We start from the raw sequence: 17271 nt of genomic DNA on the forward strand, positions 1-17271 counted from the left end.
CCAAAGAGAACGCTCCAAACATCAGCCACAGAATGGAGACCCTCTGGACCAGCGGTGAGCTGAATGCAGCATAAGCCAGTCTTCTGATGGGAAGACAAATTGAGGCAAATTATCAATTAGATTTTTTGTAATATAGTTAGTCACCTCCATCCATAATTTCATAATCGCATTTCCAAATTAAGGGAAGGTAGAGTGAACCAAGTTGGGGAAAAAAATAATTAGCTCAATCTGGGAACTGCAGGTCACTCATTTCTTGTGCTTATTGACTGGGCCATCAAAATGATGATATCACTAAAACAAAGCAGTACACTATTCACAAAAGCTAGTCATATTAAAAAAACAAAGCTAGGGTGTGGTTTTTTTGGACATCAGAGAAATGGTTTGGTTCAGAAAGGGATGCAATTCTGAAAAGTCCAAGATTTGTACTTTTGAGTCACAGAATCACAGAATGTCAGGGATTGGAAGGGACCTGGAAAGCTCATCCAGTCCAGTCCCCCCAGCGGAGCAGGAACACCCAGCTGAGGTTCCACAGGAAGGTGTCCAGGCGGGTTTGAATGTCTGCAGAGAAGGAGACTCCACAAGCCCCCTGGGCAGCCTGGGCCAGGCTCTGTCGCCCTCACTGAGTCTGTCATATCCAAGGATCATGAGCTAACCCACAATTAAACTGCAGCGAGAATGAGTAAATTAGTCAAGGTGTGACGTGTGTGGCCACCACAGCTGACCCGAAGTGTTCGCACAAGCTCAGGCACAGGTTCCTCCAGCCCAGGACTCGGGTCCTGACAGAAGAACCTGTAGACCGCCAGAGAAGCTACTAGTGCATCTCCAAGAAGTCAAAGCTGGAATGCTTCTGTCTTTACTGGTTTTCAACCTTGGGATAATCTGTACGTGATAACTACAGCAATGGTGAGAAAAACCATTTCCTGTTGAGAAGGTACACTGAAAGGGTTATTATATTTGCAGATATTTGGCTTAGGAGAGTTGGAGTATAGACTGCTGACAAACACATATGACAGACTTTATTATTTTTTGGTTTGGTTCCTCCCTGCCCAAGTTGCTAATGCAGAATTTCTCACAAAATTCAGTGTAAAATCAGGGCCTCAGATCCTGAACCCCTCTGAGCAGTGATTAATTTCTACATTAGGCTCTAGCTCACAGTACATTCACTCGATAACTAAGATACATTCACATAACAAGTCCCATTGACACAGGTCAACTAAATCCCACTGAAGTGGCGAGTTCAACAGCCAGGTTTCAGTCAGGGAAGGTGAAAATCGCTGCAAGGAGGCAACAGCCCAAAGTTTGCTCCCTAGAAAAGCTACAAACTGACCTATTCTATACAATTTCTAATGTCTTACACCTTCTACTCAAGGCATTATTAAGCCTGGGAGAAAATGAAACCTACTCAAAGGCAAGTTTGCATCCTTACATCTGTCTTTCTGTACTTTGTAAAAGCTCTTAAAAAGGACCTAGCAAAAAAACGAGGTCTGAGTCTTACAACTTCTGACTCTCGTCCTGGTTCAAGGGAAAGGAAGAGCACTGTCCTGCAATCGGGAAAGAGCAGGGAACAAAGAGAAGCCAGAAGACCTGAAAGATAGAGAAGAGGAACATGCTTACCCTCCGCAGCTCACAAAGCAAGAACAATGCCCAGACATCACAGTGACTGGCTTTCAATATGTAAGGCAATGACTTAATTAGCCATAAATATGGTCAGCTAGCAAATGTTAAAAGGTCACTTGATACTGACTGTGAAAAAGACAAACTGATCTGCTCAAAAAAAATCTGTCATGAATAATCTCTTGGGGTTTAGCAATTCTGCATGCTTCTGTAATTTGCTCTTCTCTGTTACGGTTGAATAACATTCTGCTAATTATTAATTGGATAATGATTTGTTTCTATCACTAATTCAATAATGTGTTCAGAAGTGCATTTTGAAAGCTCCCAGCTCTAGAGACCATAAATATCAGGCTTATCTTCACGTAGCTGCTCTGGTTGGAAGGCAGGTCCCAAGTGATGGACGCGGAGCCTATGGAGCTTTCTGCCCACTTTTGCGTGCTCTGCACCCCAAGCCACCAATCTCTGGTTGGAGATTAATAATTCACCCATAGGGGAACTCTCACGGGGTACACAGAAGGCGGTTACATCTCACCCCGCTTTTACCTCCCACTTTCACACCTAAGGGTCTTCTGAGCACTCTGTAAATAGAGTTTAGGAGGAAAGGCAGACATCAGGGTTCTCCATTCAGCATTGACTGTGCCTCCAGCCTGTGACATGGCTCTGGTGCCAGGCCGTATTGCAATCATTTCTGCTCTGATAAAAAGTAGAAGACAAGAAAGCCAACATTAATCCCCTTGAGCTACCACTCCCTGCTACCTCCCTAAAAGAAGCTGGAGCATTAAAAATGCCACATAAATATCACTGACAGCAAACAGGCTTCAAGGTGATTCAGAAAAGCCCCACGCACAGATAACCTCCTCTTTTTAATAAGTGATAAAACCCCTGAGTTTTCCAAAAGAGCAAGTCATGGCACAGGCGAACCCACCTTTCAAAACCCAACAGCTCCCTTTTTGTAGAAGAAAAGGTAATATTGTGAGGGAAAGGTATAACATTCCTCCTTCATGGGCCACAGAGGCATAATCAATTGGTACAAGAGCACATTGTTGAAACACAAACCACGGCAAGCTGCTTTATGAATCCGTGCAGCCAGCTGGAACAGCCATCAACAGCTGCGAGAGGAATTCACTCCAGGACTGAATCACTTCATTAGGGTGGGATTTTCTTTCCTTTTATGACATGCGGCTCTGGCTGCTGATCCTTGTCCAGAAGACCCTCAACAGAGCAGCCCCGCTTCTTTCTCTGCTCCCTTATATACCCTGGAACATTAATGGTTCCCACTGTATTACTCAATCTCCTCCTGAGACGTCATTTCTCCCTCTCTCACCAGCAGCCTTCAAACATACTACATCACATTGTGTGGTGTCCTAAGCTTTTTGAGTGTAAGTCAGAGAGCATGAGTGGTTTGGAGGCAGCATGGGTACAGAATTTAGCCCTAAGATAAGAGCTTTTTTTCTATAAATCTGTTTAGGGCAATAATTGCAATGAAATCCAAATTGTGGGAACTGGCAGAAAATATCCATAGGGAATGACATTTCCTGCTTGTTCTGTTTCTACTTCTGCCCTATTTCTGTTTGATACAGGCTACTTTAGGTTGTGTGAAGTCAAACTGCTGCTAGGACAGAACCACGGAGCAGAGCCCCAGCAAACAGTGACATTGCAATATATGCTGTATATCAATTCGAGCTTTAGACTGGCACAAAATCACAAGGAGGGGATCACTGGCTACTGAAGTCATGTACTTGGCATGAGTGACAGCAGGTGACATCACAGGGTTTTTGTAATTAGGTATGATTATCTCAGGAAAATTCCTGACTCCTTCACTGACAACAACCACATGAACTTGCAAATTTAGGGAACAAAAATTATAAACAAGTAAAAGCTGAAGTAGGAAATATCTTCAAACAAAATGCTAATTGAAATGCAGCTCCTCCTTCTTCTAAGCTTACACTTTTATGGGATTTTAAGACAAATAAATGCCTCCCGTATTCTGATGACATAGCAAACTTTAGCACTCTTCTTCATTTCTGTTGTAGAAATGCCAGTAAACCCTCACACTGAGGAAAACCTTAGCATTAAGACCAATAAGAAGATATAAGAAGGAGAGTGTTCAAAACTCATGGCAACCTTGTGAAAGCTGTTGCAGCAATTAAACAGTTTCACACCTATGACAGGCTCCAAAATGAACGGTTGAGTGGATGACACTGCTCAGGACCCGGACTATTTACACGCATCGTATACTTTTAAAAATCTCCTCACCCGAACTGCTGCAGCGAGATGGTTCCACGAGTCTGCCGGTCTTGTCGTAACAGGCAATGGCCCGCAGTCGCACGCCCTCGCCACACTCCTTGGCATCCCTGTGGGATCGCGTTCCCAGCTGCCCCTCGGATGGACCCCCTCCGATAATGCAGTCGGACCAGTTTCCATGGGGCTGGGAGGTGAACACCTCGCAGGGGCACGGCTCTGTTTCAACTTGAGGATAAACTTCTGTGTTCTGGCATTTGTCTCGCTTTCTGCTTCGCCCTGTTCCAACCACAGAAATCTGTTCGTTAGCTTAACATCTGCTACTTTTGATAACAACACGTCAGATTATTTATACTTGCATGAACTCAACACATTAGAACCAAGACAATCTGAATGTTAATATCCAGGGACGTTTCCGAAGCATCTATTAGCTGCTGCCAGTGCTCTGGAGTGCAAGGACAAGGTATTTATCTCCAGGGGCAACCGGAGAACTTGGAAATACTGTTTTGATGGGTAGGGCAAGGAGCAAAACGCAAACTCTTCGTCTAGTAATGATCTGCCCAGAAAATGCTTTGTAATTTTATATAATATCATCTTTTTCTAATTATCTGATGAAAATAAATTGATTGTTTTGTCTCTATGTGCTCGCAATCAATGGTTGCCAGGACAACTTCCAGAGGACTATAAATTAGCCACGACTTCTTTGAGGCTACTTTATAAATTAGTTAAAGATGCACTCTGCACACAAACCGTACTTTGAAGGAAACAGAAGAGATAATCCTCACTAAATTATCAGGGCAGGAAAGTACTTCAATAGTTACATTTGGTTTAATGTTTTCTTTTGCTCTATTCCTTCAACAGGTTTTAAAAGAAGGCTCTTCACACATCTCTCAGCAGCTTCAGAAAGCAGAGGCACTCAAATAAAGCTGTAGCACAGCTCTCTGCAACTTCTAGGCAAAAGAAGAGGTTCCCAGTACAAGGATAATGTAAAGAAAAGAATTCATGCTCCCTGCATCCCTGCGGCTGCTCCGGGGAACAAAGGTTTACAAAGGGAACAAAGGTAAACAGCCTCTAAAGATAAAATCAATTCTTTTCCTGGCATGGGTTAGCCAACGTGACGCGGAGCAATCTTTATGCAGGCTGAGCTCAGGAATGTCTTTGCATTTGGTACCTGCACAGAAGGGGAGAATTCATCTTCACTAGCAAACCGCATCTGTATCCCGTCCTCAAAAATGTTTCTTAGGGATCTTGGCCGCACTAAAAATACTTTTGCAAAAAGTTTTGAAAGCTTTGATCCCAAGAGAAATGTCCTCTCTTTGGTATTGCACACAAATAAGATACTAAAAACATAAAATAAGTTATATATAACCCCACAACCCTCTTTCTGGAACCAAAAGTCACAAGCTGGCTGCCATCAATACCTGTTTACATAGAAACGTGCACTTCTAAAGAGAAGGGCACTGATTGCAGACCCTTAATGTCACTGCCCCTCAAGCCCCAGCTCTGTCAAAACTGTATTTCCAGAGTTCTGGAGAATGCAAAGTTTGCCAGCACAAAGACAAAATAAACACAAAGAAATCGAACACTGCCGGCATCTGTATATTTATATATTTATAAGTAAATTCAAGCAAGGTATAAGAGGTACAACTCCACACACTTCAAGGGAAGTATTTTAAAAGGCTTTAAATAGATGGGGAGCTCTCTAGTGGCATTTCCAGCATTTTATGTTTGACGAGCTGACAGAAGGCACAAACTCAGGGTATACGTACAGCCCTGTGCTCCGCAGTGTATTAGTAAACATGGGAATTTGGGACTTGCCCGTGTTTTGCCGTTATTACATGAAGCACATCAGACACAGGTAAGGATGCTAATAGTCTCAGACTTTTCCACCACCTTTTCCCACCTTGCCTTACCATCTGTTTTGTAGGAATGTTTCCCCTAAGGAAATTGCTATGAAAGCCCTAATTTGAGGGTAAAAGTGACATTCCTCCCATACTCTTCACATAGTTTTAGAATTAGTGATGGTGATATTTTTATCATCTTCACAGACTGCTTGGGAAATTACTATTAAAAACATCACTGACAAACTTTTCAAAGATATAAATGCTTCAAATAAGTAGTATTTTCCTTTTTAAAATTAGATTTTTTAATACTAACAAATACTATATACATTAAACATTATCAGGCAGTACATACTGTACATAAAAACTATATGAAACACTGAAGATACACCTTCCTATAGAAAATGCTTTGTATCCACAGTACTGTGAATTAACTGACTGTATTAATTAACTGAAGACTCACCTAAAAACTGTGTTTTCGTTATAATGACTTTGAATTTTGATATGTTCTGCAATAAGCCTTTCGCTTCTTAAGTAATGACTAATTTTATATGCAGAGTCTATGATTACTTACAAAGTGAAATGAATAATACTATTAGAAACTGAGTGGGAGGCAAGCAAACTTAGCAAACAATTAGCAGATTCCCACTAAATGACATTGTTAATGAACTCTTATAATGAAGCTGAAGCATTCACCAGAGCACAGACACGCACGGCGATGAACAAGGCGGTACAATTCATGCACACTTACAGAAAGGTGAAATACAAATGGATAAGGGAGTTTTAAGAGCATGAAGGACTTCAAGAACAGCACTTTCCTGACATCTTTGGACTGAGTTCACACGGATGAGGTCTCTTCAAGACCTCCGGCCAGCTCCAATTTTGATGAAGTTTTATGCAAAGACAAGCCAACACTAATCTCATCGACTTCTCCTTTTGAACCAAAACCAATGGCTGATTTGGCCCTTCCCGGCTGCTCCCTGTGGTGTTGTGCTGCTCCCACCCAGCACCACCTGGGACACCCCGACATGTTTGACATTTGCTTTTGAGGACGTCTTTGCTGGGAATGGGCGGAGAATATGAGCTCCTTCCCAGCAGGAGGAAGGGAACCCAATGCAGTGTGGGTGAGGAGCCAGGCCATCAAAACCTGAATATCAGAAACCATTTTGGGCCACTTACTTGGACGTATCTATGTCAGATGTAGAATGGAGTAAGAAAGGGGATAGAGGGGACCATACTGTTTCGTAACTTGCACTGATGTTCATAAAGAAAATTCAGATTTAAAGCGACCTAGAAATAAGTATTCACTTAATTCTTACGTATTTTCTGTAAGATCAGGTACCTATTAATCTGATAGGCTTTAGAGGACTTCTACTATTATAAACATACAGGCATCGATAGAGAGAACATTTTAGAATACTCTTTTTGGCAGAAACAACAGAGCACTGTATAATAATGATTTGTATGTAAAAGAGAAATCTTTATCCTTTAATGAGCCGTACTCACAAATGGCAGCTTGAAGCCATTATGTCTCTATACTGTAATTGGTAGTTACTAAAAACTTGGATCGCTGCAGCAGTAACAAACTGAATAACGAGACAGCCCCGCAGCCAGGTACGAGGGAGTCTGGAAGAAAGGAGCAGTGGTCGCCACTACGCTTTGCTGCCATGCAGCTCCCAGGCATTATCACAGCAGATATTTTCACAGCAATGTTAGTATTTTACTCCATAGTAGAAGTCGTTGAGTTTTCACCTCTATTAACGGAGCAAACTCAAGCCAGCTAGAACATAGCTCTCAAACACAAGAATATGAAAAGATGTGAGTGCTCAGGATAACAATAACAGTAAGTTTCTTGTAAACCTTCTGAAAACAGTATAATTCTTTTTGATTTAATTTAGCTGTGTGTGTAGGGAGCGGGGGAAGACAACTTCTAACAAAAAAAGCGCCTCCAAACTATTCATGTTAAAGAGTTTTAAAGCTTTTTCGGTCAGCATTCAAATAACATAATAACAAACCACAACAGCAAGTATGGGAGACTGCTCCATGAAATAGTTTGAACTAGATTGTTTAATGAACATATATAAAAGACCAAACAAAACTGTTTTAATGATACTGATTTTTCTTTATTCATGGTATTAATTTGCCCTGTTGAACTACTGGATACTGCTGAGCATAAAACTCCCAGCTTTAAACTTCATCTGGATTTCAACAGCCTTGAAAAGAAAGACACACTGACTTTTACTCTTGTATATACATTTGCCGCATGCTTCCCAGATTAATGCGTCACATAAACTTGCACAATGCATAGTCCCTGTTTTATTTGGTTTATGACTAAAAGTGGTTTTCCACCACCGAGTTTTTCTACACTATTCTCAAACCGAGCGTTAAGCAGGCAATAATCAGTATCAGATCAAAAATCAATTAAGGACGATCACTATTCTGTCTGGATTTTCCCAAACTCTGAACATCAGTCCACTATCTGAGAGGTGTTATTCACAAGTGTTGCCATTGGATAAATAATATAAAAGATTATACCTGTGAGTGACCGTCTCCTGCTTCTAGTTGATTGACAGTCGAAGGAGCAGGCTGTAAATTTAGACCAGGGGGTAAAGGTGCAGTCGTCTTTGCAGGGAACGTGGCACTCCTGGACGAGGGACGGCATGGCTCCTGCCCACCGCATGCACTCACCCGCATCCGCAGCCTCCTCCTGCTCTGACACGCACGTAACAGCTGGAAAGCAAAGGCATAGAAATCTTTATATTCTTATATATCTTGTATTATACTCTATGCAGTCAGTACTTGTGTTCTGTGCGAGACTCGCTCTTCTGGGTTAACGGGATAAAGCTGATTTAGTTTTAAGTCATTATTCATGCATCACTCAAAGATGTGCTAGAAGCTTCACAAAACCATAAAGACACAAAACCATAAAGACAGATCTAAATGATGATATAATTCAATATTCTCAAGTAGGCAGCCATTTTAAGGGTTTGGGGCAACAGTTTAACCAATGATACACTGTATGACCAAACAAGAAAATATATAATATACTGTGACTATGCACCATAAAACATATTTGATCGAGGCTAGGACTCCCAAGCTGCGATGCATGCACTACCCATGGGACTGAAACTGCTCCAAAGTAGAAAAAAATAACTAAAAAATACAGAAGAAAGCTTCCTTCTCTGAAACTGTCATATTTTCCATACTTCGGATGAAGGGAATGACTGAGCAGCCTTCCCATGCGGCGCAGCAAAGCCACAGCACGTACTGAGCTTCACCTTCCCAGGCAGCACCCTCCAGGCTGCAGCCCACATCCAGACGCGATGCATTTCTCTGGTTCCCAAAGCACGACTGGGTCTCTAAGACCAGGCCACGGCAATAGGAAACAGCAGGAACAGGGCCTGGCTGGGGCTGAGGTCTCTCAATTTGGAGGCAGATGCCTTTGTGGCCAGGCAAGAGTCAAACAGAGCTTCCAAGAGCACAGCCCAGGACTTTGGTGCACTGATTTCACCCTCAGTTTTATTTTAGGTCAATGCCCTTTTCCTTCAACACCTCTGTCATTTTTGGGGCTGTAATGTTTAATTTTTCAGGGTGGATAATAGCCCTGTACAGCCATGACGAAGGACAAAAGTAATAATGTATAAATCTGAGTCACCAGAAGCCTATACTAAAACTTGGTAAAACTTCAGTGAATTAATAAGTAATTATGACAAATAAAAATAGCCTGTACATCATGGAGACTTTCAATTCATTAATAACAATTAATTCTCACAAAATCTCCAAGATTATAGGCTATTTATAACCTACATTGTAGGTTAACCAAAGCAAAGATAGGTCATGACTTGATTAAAGTAATAAAGTCAGGGGCAGAGTTAGGAATTGAATTTGGCCCCAAGAGTTTAGTCATGCCAGGCTCTCTGATTTCAGGCAAGTCCACACATTGTATCATAAAGCTGAAGAAGATGAAATGATTTAATCCAGATTTTGTTATTTAACGACCTGTGATATTATTTTATGGAGAATCGTAAATAATACAGGTTTTTGAAGCAGCATATATTTTTCCTTGTTACCAGCACTTAATTTAACCAGGAATGCATGAAGAGAAAAGGAAAAATAATTCTCTGTTTTCTTACAGTTAAAGGATTGATTGGGGTGTAACTTTGCAATGAATACACATGATTTTAGGGTTTTAACTACAGTACTGTATGGGAGAAAGGGATGGCTTGGCAACCACCTGGAAACAAAAAAAATCTTATTAAAATGTAATCAGATTTCTAAGGAAAAAAAACCCCACAGTATTTTAAAGAGTGTGCAAAAGGTGAGCAATTGTTAGAAGTCTCTTTAGATTCAAGTGACAGTAAATCAGCATATTAATAGTTATCTCTAAATTGCTGATCGTTGCCTTTCACTTTCAATCCCTGTGACCTTTCCTATCTCTCAGCTCTGGCAATCAGAGACTGGGAGACATTCCCCTTCTCAATTACGAGGGCGTGAGGACCGAGGTCACCTCTCCATACAGGTACGCGGGGTAATTGCCCTCTTCAGGAAGGTTAAACAAGTAACAGACTCTGCTGCCTGAGGGCTCTGTAGCCTCATCACCTTCAGCAAGGTCACCAAAGATTTGGCAACGCAAACGTGGCCACGCGAAGAATGGCCAAGTGTGTGCAAACCATCTCCTCAGCATCGCTACAACCGCTGGTGTCTGCAGGGAAGAGAACAGCGTCCTACGCTGCCAGACCCATGAAGCAATATTTGTGATCGTATAATAAACCAGCATGTCGCAATGTTTACTGCTACCTGAGAGAAGACCACAATTCATTTCTGACATTTATTAATAGCAATGTAAGTGATGGAACTTCTAAAGAAAGATGTTAAACCAGACGCTCCATACTGCAATGAGTTATTATCTAAAGGTCCGATCTCCTGCACAAATGTCCTTAATTTTGAGCATACGAATGATTCATTGAGTTCACTGAGGCTATTTAGATGCTAAAAGTAATGGATACATAAGGACACAGAGATCAGAGCAAATATTTGACAGAGATCATGGAGTTTAAAGAAATTAGTGGCAATAGTAAACATGGGTAGAGAGAAGTTAAATTAAACCAACAAATAATATAGGAGATTATGCATGTATAAGCACAGAGACACAGAGCCGAAAAGAAAATACAGTGTCTAGTAAGAGATATAAGACCTAAAGAAGCAGAGGAAGATGATCTCCTACAAGGTGTTTAGGTACAGGCAGGTAGTTGAAGATATAGAATTGCTTCTCTTTTCTACTTCAGGAATATTTTAAGTGCAGATCCTGGTAACTCCATCAGTTCATTCCTGACAGAACAACAAAGCCTCAGTGTCAGCAAGCAGAGGAGGCAGCAGCCAAGAGCAAGGAATCCAAAAAGCTTTTTTCTGATGCCTAAAATGCTACCTAAAGAACAAACATCCTGCTTGCTTCCCACTCTCCCAGACTTCTGCACTTACCAAGGCCAACAGTGTTATTACTAAGCTGGTGGGCCCAGATGAGCATCTCCATGGTGACTCAAATGGCAGCTGCGTCATTTTGCTGGGAGAGCGGGCATGTCTCGGTGTACATGCACCAAATAAAACACCGGCCCCGAACATCCGGTACCCGCACACACCAAAACCCCCACACCTCCTCAGACAGCCCTGAGCAGGACAATGAACTTCAGTCATATTAGGAGACAACTCATTTCCATTGAAGAGTCCACAAACATCTTCCAAGATGACGTCAATGCCTGACTTCTTCAGTTTGAGTTGAATTATCTTCAAGATTCCAAGCTTAATGGGCCTTATCTTCGCAGCATGTCAGTCATAAGAAATGGCAGATTTCTGCTACATGCTTGAGGTGAATGCTAAAATAAATTAAATACTAAACTGATTGTCCATTAGGGCATATTAATGGATTGAAAAGGGCCAGAAAGGAAGCAGCAGAGCTGCCAGATCTACTCCTGTGGTTTGGCCAGGAACTAGTCACCCCATTTCTGCCTGCTGCACACTGATTTCCCAGTTAAGTTACCTTTAACTCAGAAGAGAAAAACAGTTTCAGATACAGGCACTTCTGCAAACAGAATGAGACAAATTTGTTTCCAGTGGACCTTCAGGAAATTCAGTGAAATTATTTATCCTCAGTGGTTTCAAACTACTGATTGGTTTGGCTCATGTGTGGTTTATGTTGCATAAAAATTATTTCCCTGTAATCCTTAGTTCTGTCACAACGGTTTTAAATAAACTCAGACCACAAAGCCATTTCTGCTATGTCAACATCTCTTCTCTTTTTGTTTTTTAAGTGGGATACCACCAGAGGGAAATGCAGAAATGCAGTCCATTTACAGCCATATGCACTGTGAAAAATATAAAATCACATAGTAATGATAAATCCCTCCCAGACATAATGTGTGATTTCTACCATCTCTGCAGCATTTAAAATGTCCACAAACATGAACAGAAACAGCTAATAACAGGACACTGCCAGATAAAGGGTTTAAAATTATAATATTGATTCCCACAAAGAGGGGAAATGCAGGATTTCCTTTTGAGCTCCTGCTATTCTTTCTTATTACCACCAAACTGGAATTAAATACTTGGGGCCAAGTTCCAGGATGACAATTTAATGCAGTTTTGTTGATACAAAAAAATGGCTAGCACAAAGGAAAAAAAAGGTACACCTTCTCTTGTAAGGATAAAAACAAGATCACGAAATAAACTGAAAGGTTTAAAATCCTAAAGGAGTTGTTTAACAGTGTGGACACAGTCATTAAGGTGTCCACAAATTTAGGGAATAATATGAGCGATTAACATAGCCGCAGATGCAACCACTTTGCTTCAAGGCACGAGTCCAGTGTTAAATGTATGGTTTGGGTAGGACATCTCTCTTTTTGCTGGCACGGGGTCCTGCCGGGATACTGCACAAAGACTGCTAACGGGATACTCCATAAAACTGCCTCTGTCTTCTGGGTTTATATTTGCACCCACAAGAATAGGTTTGTATGCCATCCTCTCGGCATATGGCACGCAGAAACAGATGGAAGATATATTCTTTAACTATGTTTATCTTAAATTGAAAGTAAATAGCAGACACTTCTATAAACTTTTACATAGTCAAATTAAATGCCTATCTGTTGTCAAACTGCGTCCTCAGATGACGTTGCATCGCCACCGAAGCGGCACGTAGGGTAGGGACGTGCCTGGTTTTAGAGCACTACCGATGGTCCCAACAAAGGGACTGTATCGAGAAAGAAATATCATAGGCATAGCATTGCATCCAATAAGGACAGATAACACAACTATAGTTCCACTTAAGTAAAAATCCAATTACAGACAGTCTCTTCATTTACCGAAGTTATCATCAATTCTCCTTTAAAAATTCATTTCAATAGTTTCCAAAGGGTAAAAAGCTGAAGGGTGAGAATATCAACTACCAAGAGTAAAATTATATTGTACCATGGCACTTCAATTTGGGAAACCTAAATTAGTGGTTTCAAAACTCTGGAATTAAATGTCATTAGAACATCTGAAAACAATGACTGATAATTCCAGGAAGGTACATTCAGGCCAAACATTAAAACTAAAGCTATACAGTAATGTAAATGAAATGGCCGGACTTCGTACATGAACAACGGGATGACCTATGAGGCTAGAAAAGATGTAGATAAGATAATGTAATAATCTCCTCTGGCTTCAAATTCTAAGAATGTGTGAAAAATCCAAGCCAGCACGTAAAGTCAATGGAATTATTTCAATGTATCTGTTTACCTTCTCACTCTTCAGAAAAATTCTCATTTGGTGTTGCATAATTATTCTCACAACCCTTCAATGTAACAAGATAACAAATCATTTCTTACATGTATCACTAACCGATAAATGAAAAAGGAGTTTAGGCATAACACGTTAGAAAAAAAGAAGAAAATAATTTTAAGGATCCAGACTTGCTGCCCATAAGCACCATCTCATAACTCAGGATGACCTCATATATTTTCTGTATCGATGCACCATCATACTTACAGTAAGTTTCTCCAAAATCCCAGGTGGAACATTTACGTTATTCTTGGTACATTAACGTAACCCCTAATTATAGCAGACCAGAAGCAGAAATAAGAGAAGACATAAGTCTTCGCTGAGACTCAGGTTTAATTCTAAGGCTCTGTTTCTGCAAGGACAACGTATATGCTCAAGTTCACCACTGTGACCTCTCCCTTGGGTGCAGCAGCACTCCCTGCTATGGACTTACAGAAACAAACCATAAGAAAGTAATTAAAAATAAGTCTGAGGAAGAGAACAAACGACTCCGGGAGGGACATCGCAGACACAGATCTAGGAAATATAACCAAGGAAGAGCTGGAACAACTAGTCCAAGATCGCTGGTTTCCCTTTTTGTAATTATGAATGATATTGACAGTAGAGCTAAAGGGCTAACAAATGCCACCAGGAAACACGGAGTGCTGAATAAACACAGACCCCAACAAATGTGGTCTGTAAACAAACAAGTGGAGGTTGAGATTGGGCTGGGAAGCAATAAAGATGGTAAATATCAACTGCAAAGATAAAGGAAAGCAACTGAAATTATTTGCATGAAAAGGGGTCAGGGAAATATTGGGTAGAAAAGCTGCGTTCGGAGCATTAGCATGGAGGAGAGACTGTAACAGGAGGAAAAGGGAGAACTTTGGGATAGAACTAGAAGGGAAAAAAGAAAACATGCAGAACTCTGAAGATTCAACTTAAAGCTCCACGTTTCATCTGCTCTGTGGGTTAGTTTCTCTCTGCAGAGAGAAACCCTCTCCCACAATGACATGTGTGTGGGGAAAAAGACAGGTTAATCCAGGTATAGGAGCCTCAGGAGGAGTCTCAGCTGCAGCTCCTGGGGGCCAGCGTGGTGGGAAGTCATCTCCAGCACAGCCACAGCCGTGTCCCCACCAAGACAACCACTGGGACAACCGGCCTCATGTGCCTGTGTCTGACCCAACCGCAGAGCTCCCCTTTGGCTACACGTCATTGGTACCCACCAGGCAGGAAGGGATCAAGGGGTCAGTACACGAGGTCTGTGTCCCAGAGGTCCATGTCTCTCCCACATCGCTCACTCCTCATGGCTCAGAGTCTCTCAGCCAGCACCACAGTGCAAGCATGAGAACAGATCAGTCTCATCAGTCTCTCTGAAAGGGATTAAATATGTCCAGGGCTGCACATTAAAAGGAGAAAAATAAATGCAGCTGGCTTCTCTCATTTAATGCCTTAAACCGGACTCCCCTCTGTTTCACCTTAAAATAAGAACACAATTTTTCTTGGATAGTTATGGATCGATAATTTGGTTGGGAATATATGGCTTAGATCATTGAAAGAACTGAGCTGTACATGTCTATTTTTCCAAACTGTGTGACTTCGTGTTTTAATTCTTCCTCAGCTGTGAACCAAGACTGCCCAGTGTTTAAAGAGAAGTAGGAGAGAAATAATATTGTTATAAAGCCCATTCCTCCTCCCACTCACACACAGAATCCAGAACATGGGAATGATACATTGCTATCCAGTACCATTTTCATTTTAATACAAGTGTTTCTTATTGCAAGCGGTTCACACTCTGCCTGGCTAGAAAAACAAAATAATATGATTTTTTAATGTTTCAAATTGACTTTGGCCAGAGAATAACAGCAATCTGAGTGCTTCTACATCATGCAATCATTCTAAGGAACCTTCCACAATTTTTCCCTTTTTTTCTAACTTTATTATAGGTTTTGAATTGCTTTTACTTTCATTTTCTATTAAAAAGAAAATCAATGGAAGTGCATTAGATGATTAATGATAGAAATTTTGCTTCTGCTGCTTTCAGAGAACATAACAAAATACAAAAATACGCTTCCTTTATTTCCTCTTTCTGTGGTCCACAATTACTAAAATTACTTGAGTTCAATCCATTTGTAGCACCCATCATCAAGTCATATTTAAGATGAATTGTTTATTGCACAACTTGAAAATAAAACTAAGACATCCTGTTATATATACACACATTGAGATCACAGTAAATAAAGCGAATCAAACATGCCAAATAACATGAGAGAGAGAAAATGGAAAACAAGCACAACATTTCCATTATTTCTAGTAACTCAAGTTGAAAAATCTTCTAGCTGACTAGGAAAGCATTGGCGTTCTTTTGAAAGCTCTGCCTCAGTTATATATTCACTGGCCAGGGTTAGTGATAGCTGGGTGAACTTAAAACCTAATGCCACCTGTTCTACTCCAGCCAGGTCCAATTTTTGGTTAGCACCCCATGGTCATCTTTCACAACAGCAGTAGAGAGCTCAACACTAAGTCAACCCACATGGCAAACCCAGCCTTAGGAACGGCCCAGAAGACAGCCCTGTAAACCTGCCCAGCCACACGCCCATTTCAGTCTGAATGTTTTTGGTGTCTGGTTTGATAAAATTATCCACTTTCATCCTCTTTCAGATAATTAGACATAAGAAAACATTGCATTATGTTGGTTTAGGAAAATGCATCTGAAGCTCTTGCTCTGGAAGGCAGGTTCTCTGCCATTTCCACTTCACCTCTCCCCTTACGGTGAAGAGCAGACACTAAATTCAGAACGTAACACTAACACATTGACGTATTTACAGCTCCCCCAACATTATATTTAAAATATTATGGTCCAAGGTAAGACCTAAAGATTTTAATCTATCCTGCCCCCTCAGCTCCCCACTCCCCAGCTCCACCCCGGTATTGGTTCTTATTTTAGCATTCAAAACTCCTTGCTGCTCTTGGCCTGTCAGGGACCAGCAACTAAACCCCTGTGGACACATATGGGCCCTTCAACAACTTTTCAACTCATCCTGATGCCTCCCGCTCCCACCTGGCCAATCTCCCCCTCTCTGTTGTCAGTGTCCACATCCCACCCTCTGAGGGACGCTCCAAGCCCCAAGTACAACACCACAAATGAACCTGCTGTCGCACAGATCTCCTCGTGACAAAATGCAGTTGTGTGGCAGCCTGTTGTCCATTTGAGTAGATTCATCCTATTTTGCCACTGCCTGGCCACAGAGCTAATGTTTAATGACTATCTGAAATTCTCAGTTCCTCCCTGACAGTACTGCCTGTACAGTGCTGTTTATAACACTGAACACAAGTGAAGACACGTGGATTTGGACTGGTGTAAAATAAGATCAGAACAGGGACTCCTCTATTTATTTTTAATTAACCACGCTTTTCCAGAATGCAGACAATCCTGGTGTTTTACAGGACACGGACTTGTCATCTTTAGCAAAGTTCAAAACTGCGATTCTGAAAGTACTAACATGGAAATTTGGAAACCTCCTCATCACTTTTAATGCTCTACGCATAGAAACTGCCGTTAAAATTTTCTAAAGCACCAGTGGCTTTCGCAGATATGGCCCTGCATAAAACCTTCCACTCCAACTATCACTTTGCAACAGCAAAGAAATTATAAGAATACGAAATGCTTTGAGGTCTGAAGTCTGGCCACTCATCTCCAGCCTGAAATTGGTGAAACAACTAAATCTGCTCTGACTGAAGCTAATAAAAACGCAAACTCAAATAATTAATCTGGTCTAAATCA

At 41.2% G+C, this 17271-nt stretch overlaps 1 protein-coding gene across 6 annotated transcripts in view; it reads right to left on the reverse strand.

The window, feature by feature from the left end:
• THSD7B (thrombospondin type 1 domain containing 7B) overlaps positions 1-17271 on the reverse strand; it is a 370487-nt gene that overhangs the window by 92001 nt on the left and 261215 nt on the right. For all 6 annotated transcript variants that reach the window (XM_065841421.2, XM_071810742.1, XM_071810741.1 and 3 more), the window contains exons 14-15: positions 8232-8426; positions 3871-4134 (exon numbers count right to left, since the gene is read on the reverse strand). In XM_065841421.2, coding sequence (XP_065697493.1) covers positions 3871-4134; positions 8232-8426 — 459 coding nt within the window. The remainder of the gene's footprint in view (positions 1-3870; positions 4135-8231; positions 8427-17271) is intronic.

This window comes from Patagioenas fasciata, chromosome 7 (genome assembly GCF_037038585.1).
Source record: "Patagioenas fasciata isolate bPatFas1 chromosome 7, bPatFas1.hap1, whole genome shotgun sequence".
In the NCBI taxonomy this organism is placed as follows: Eukaryota; Metazoa; Chordata; class Aves; order Columbiformes; family Columbidae; genus Patagioenas; species Patagioenas fasciata.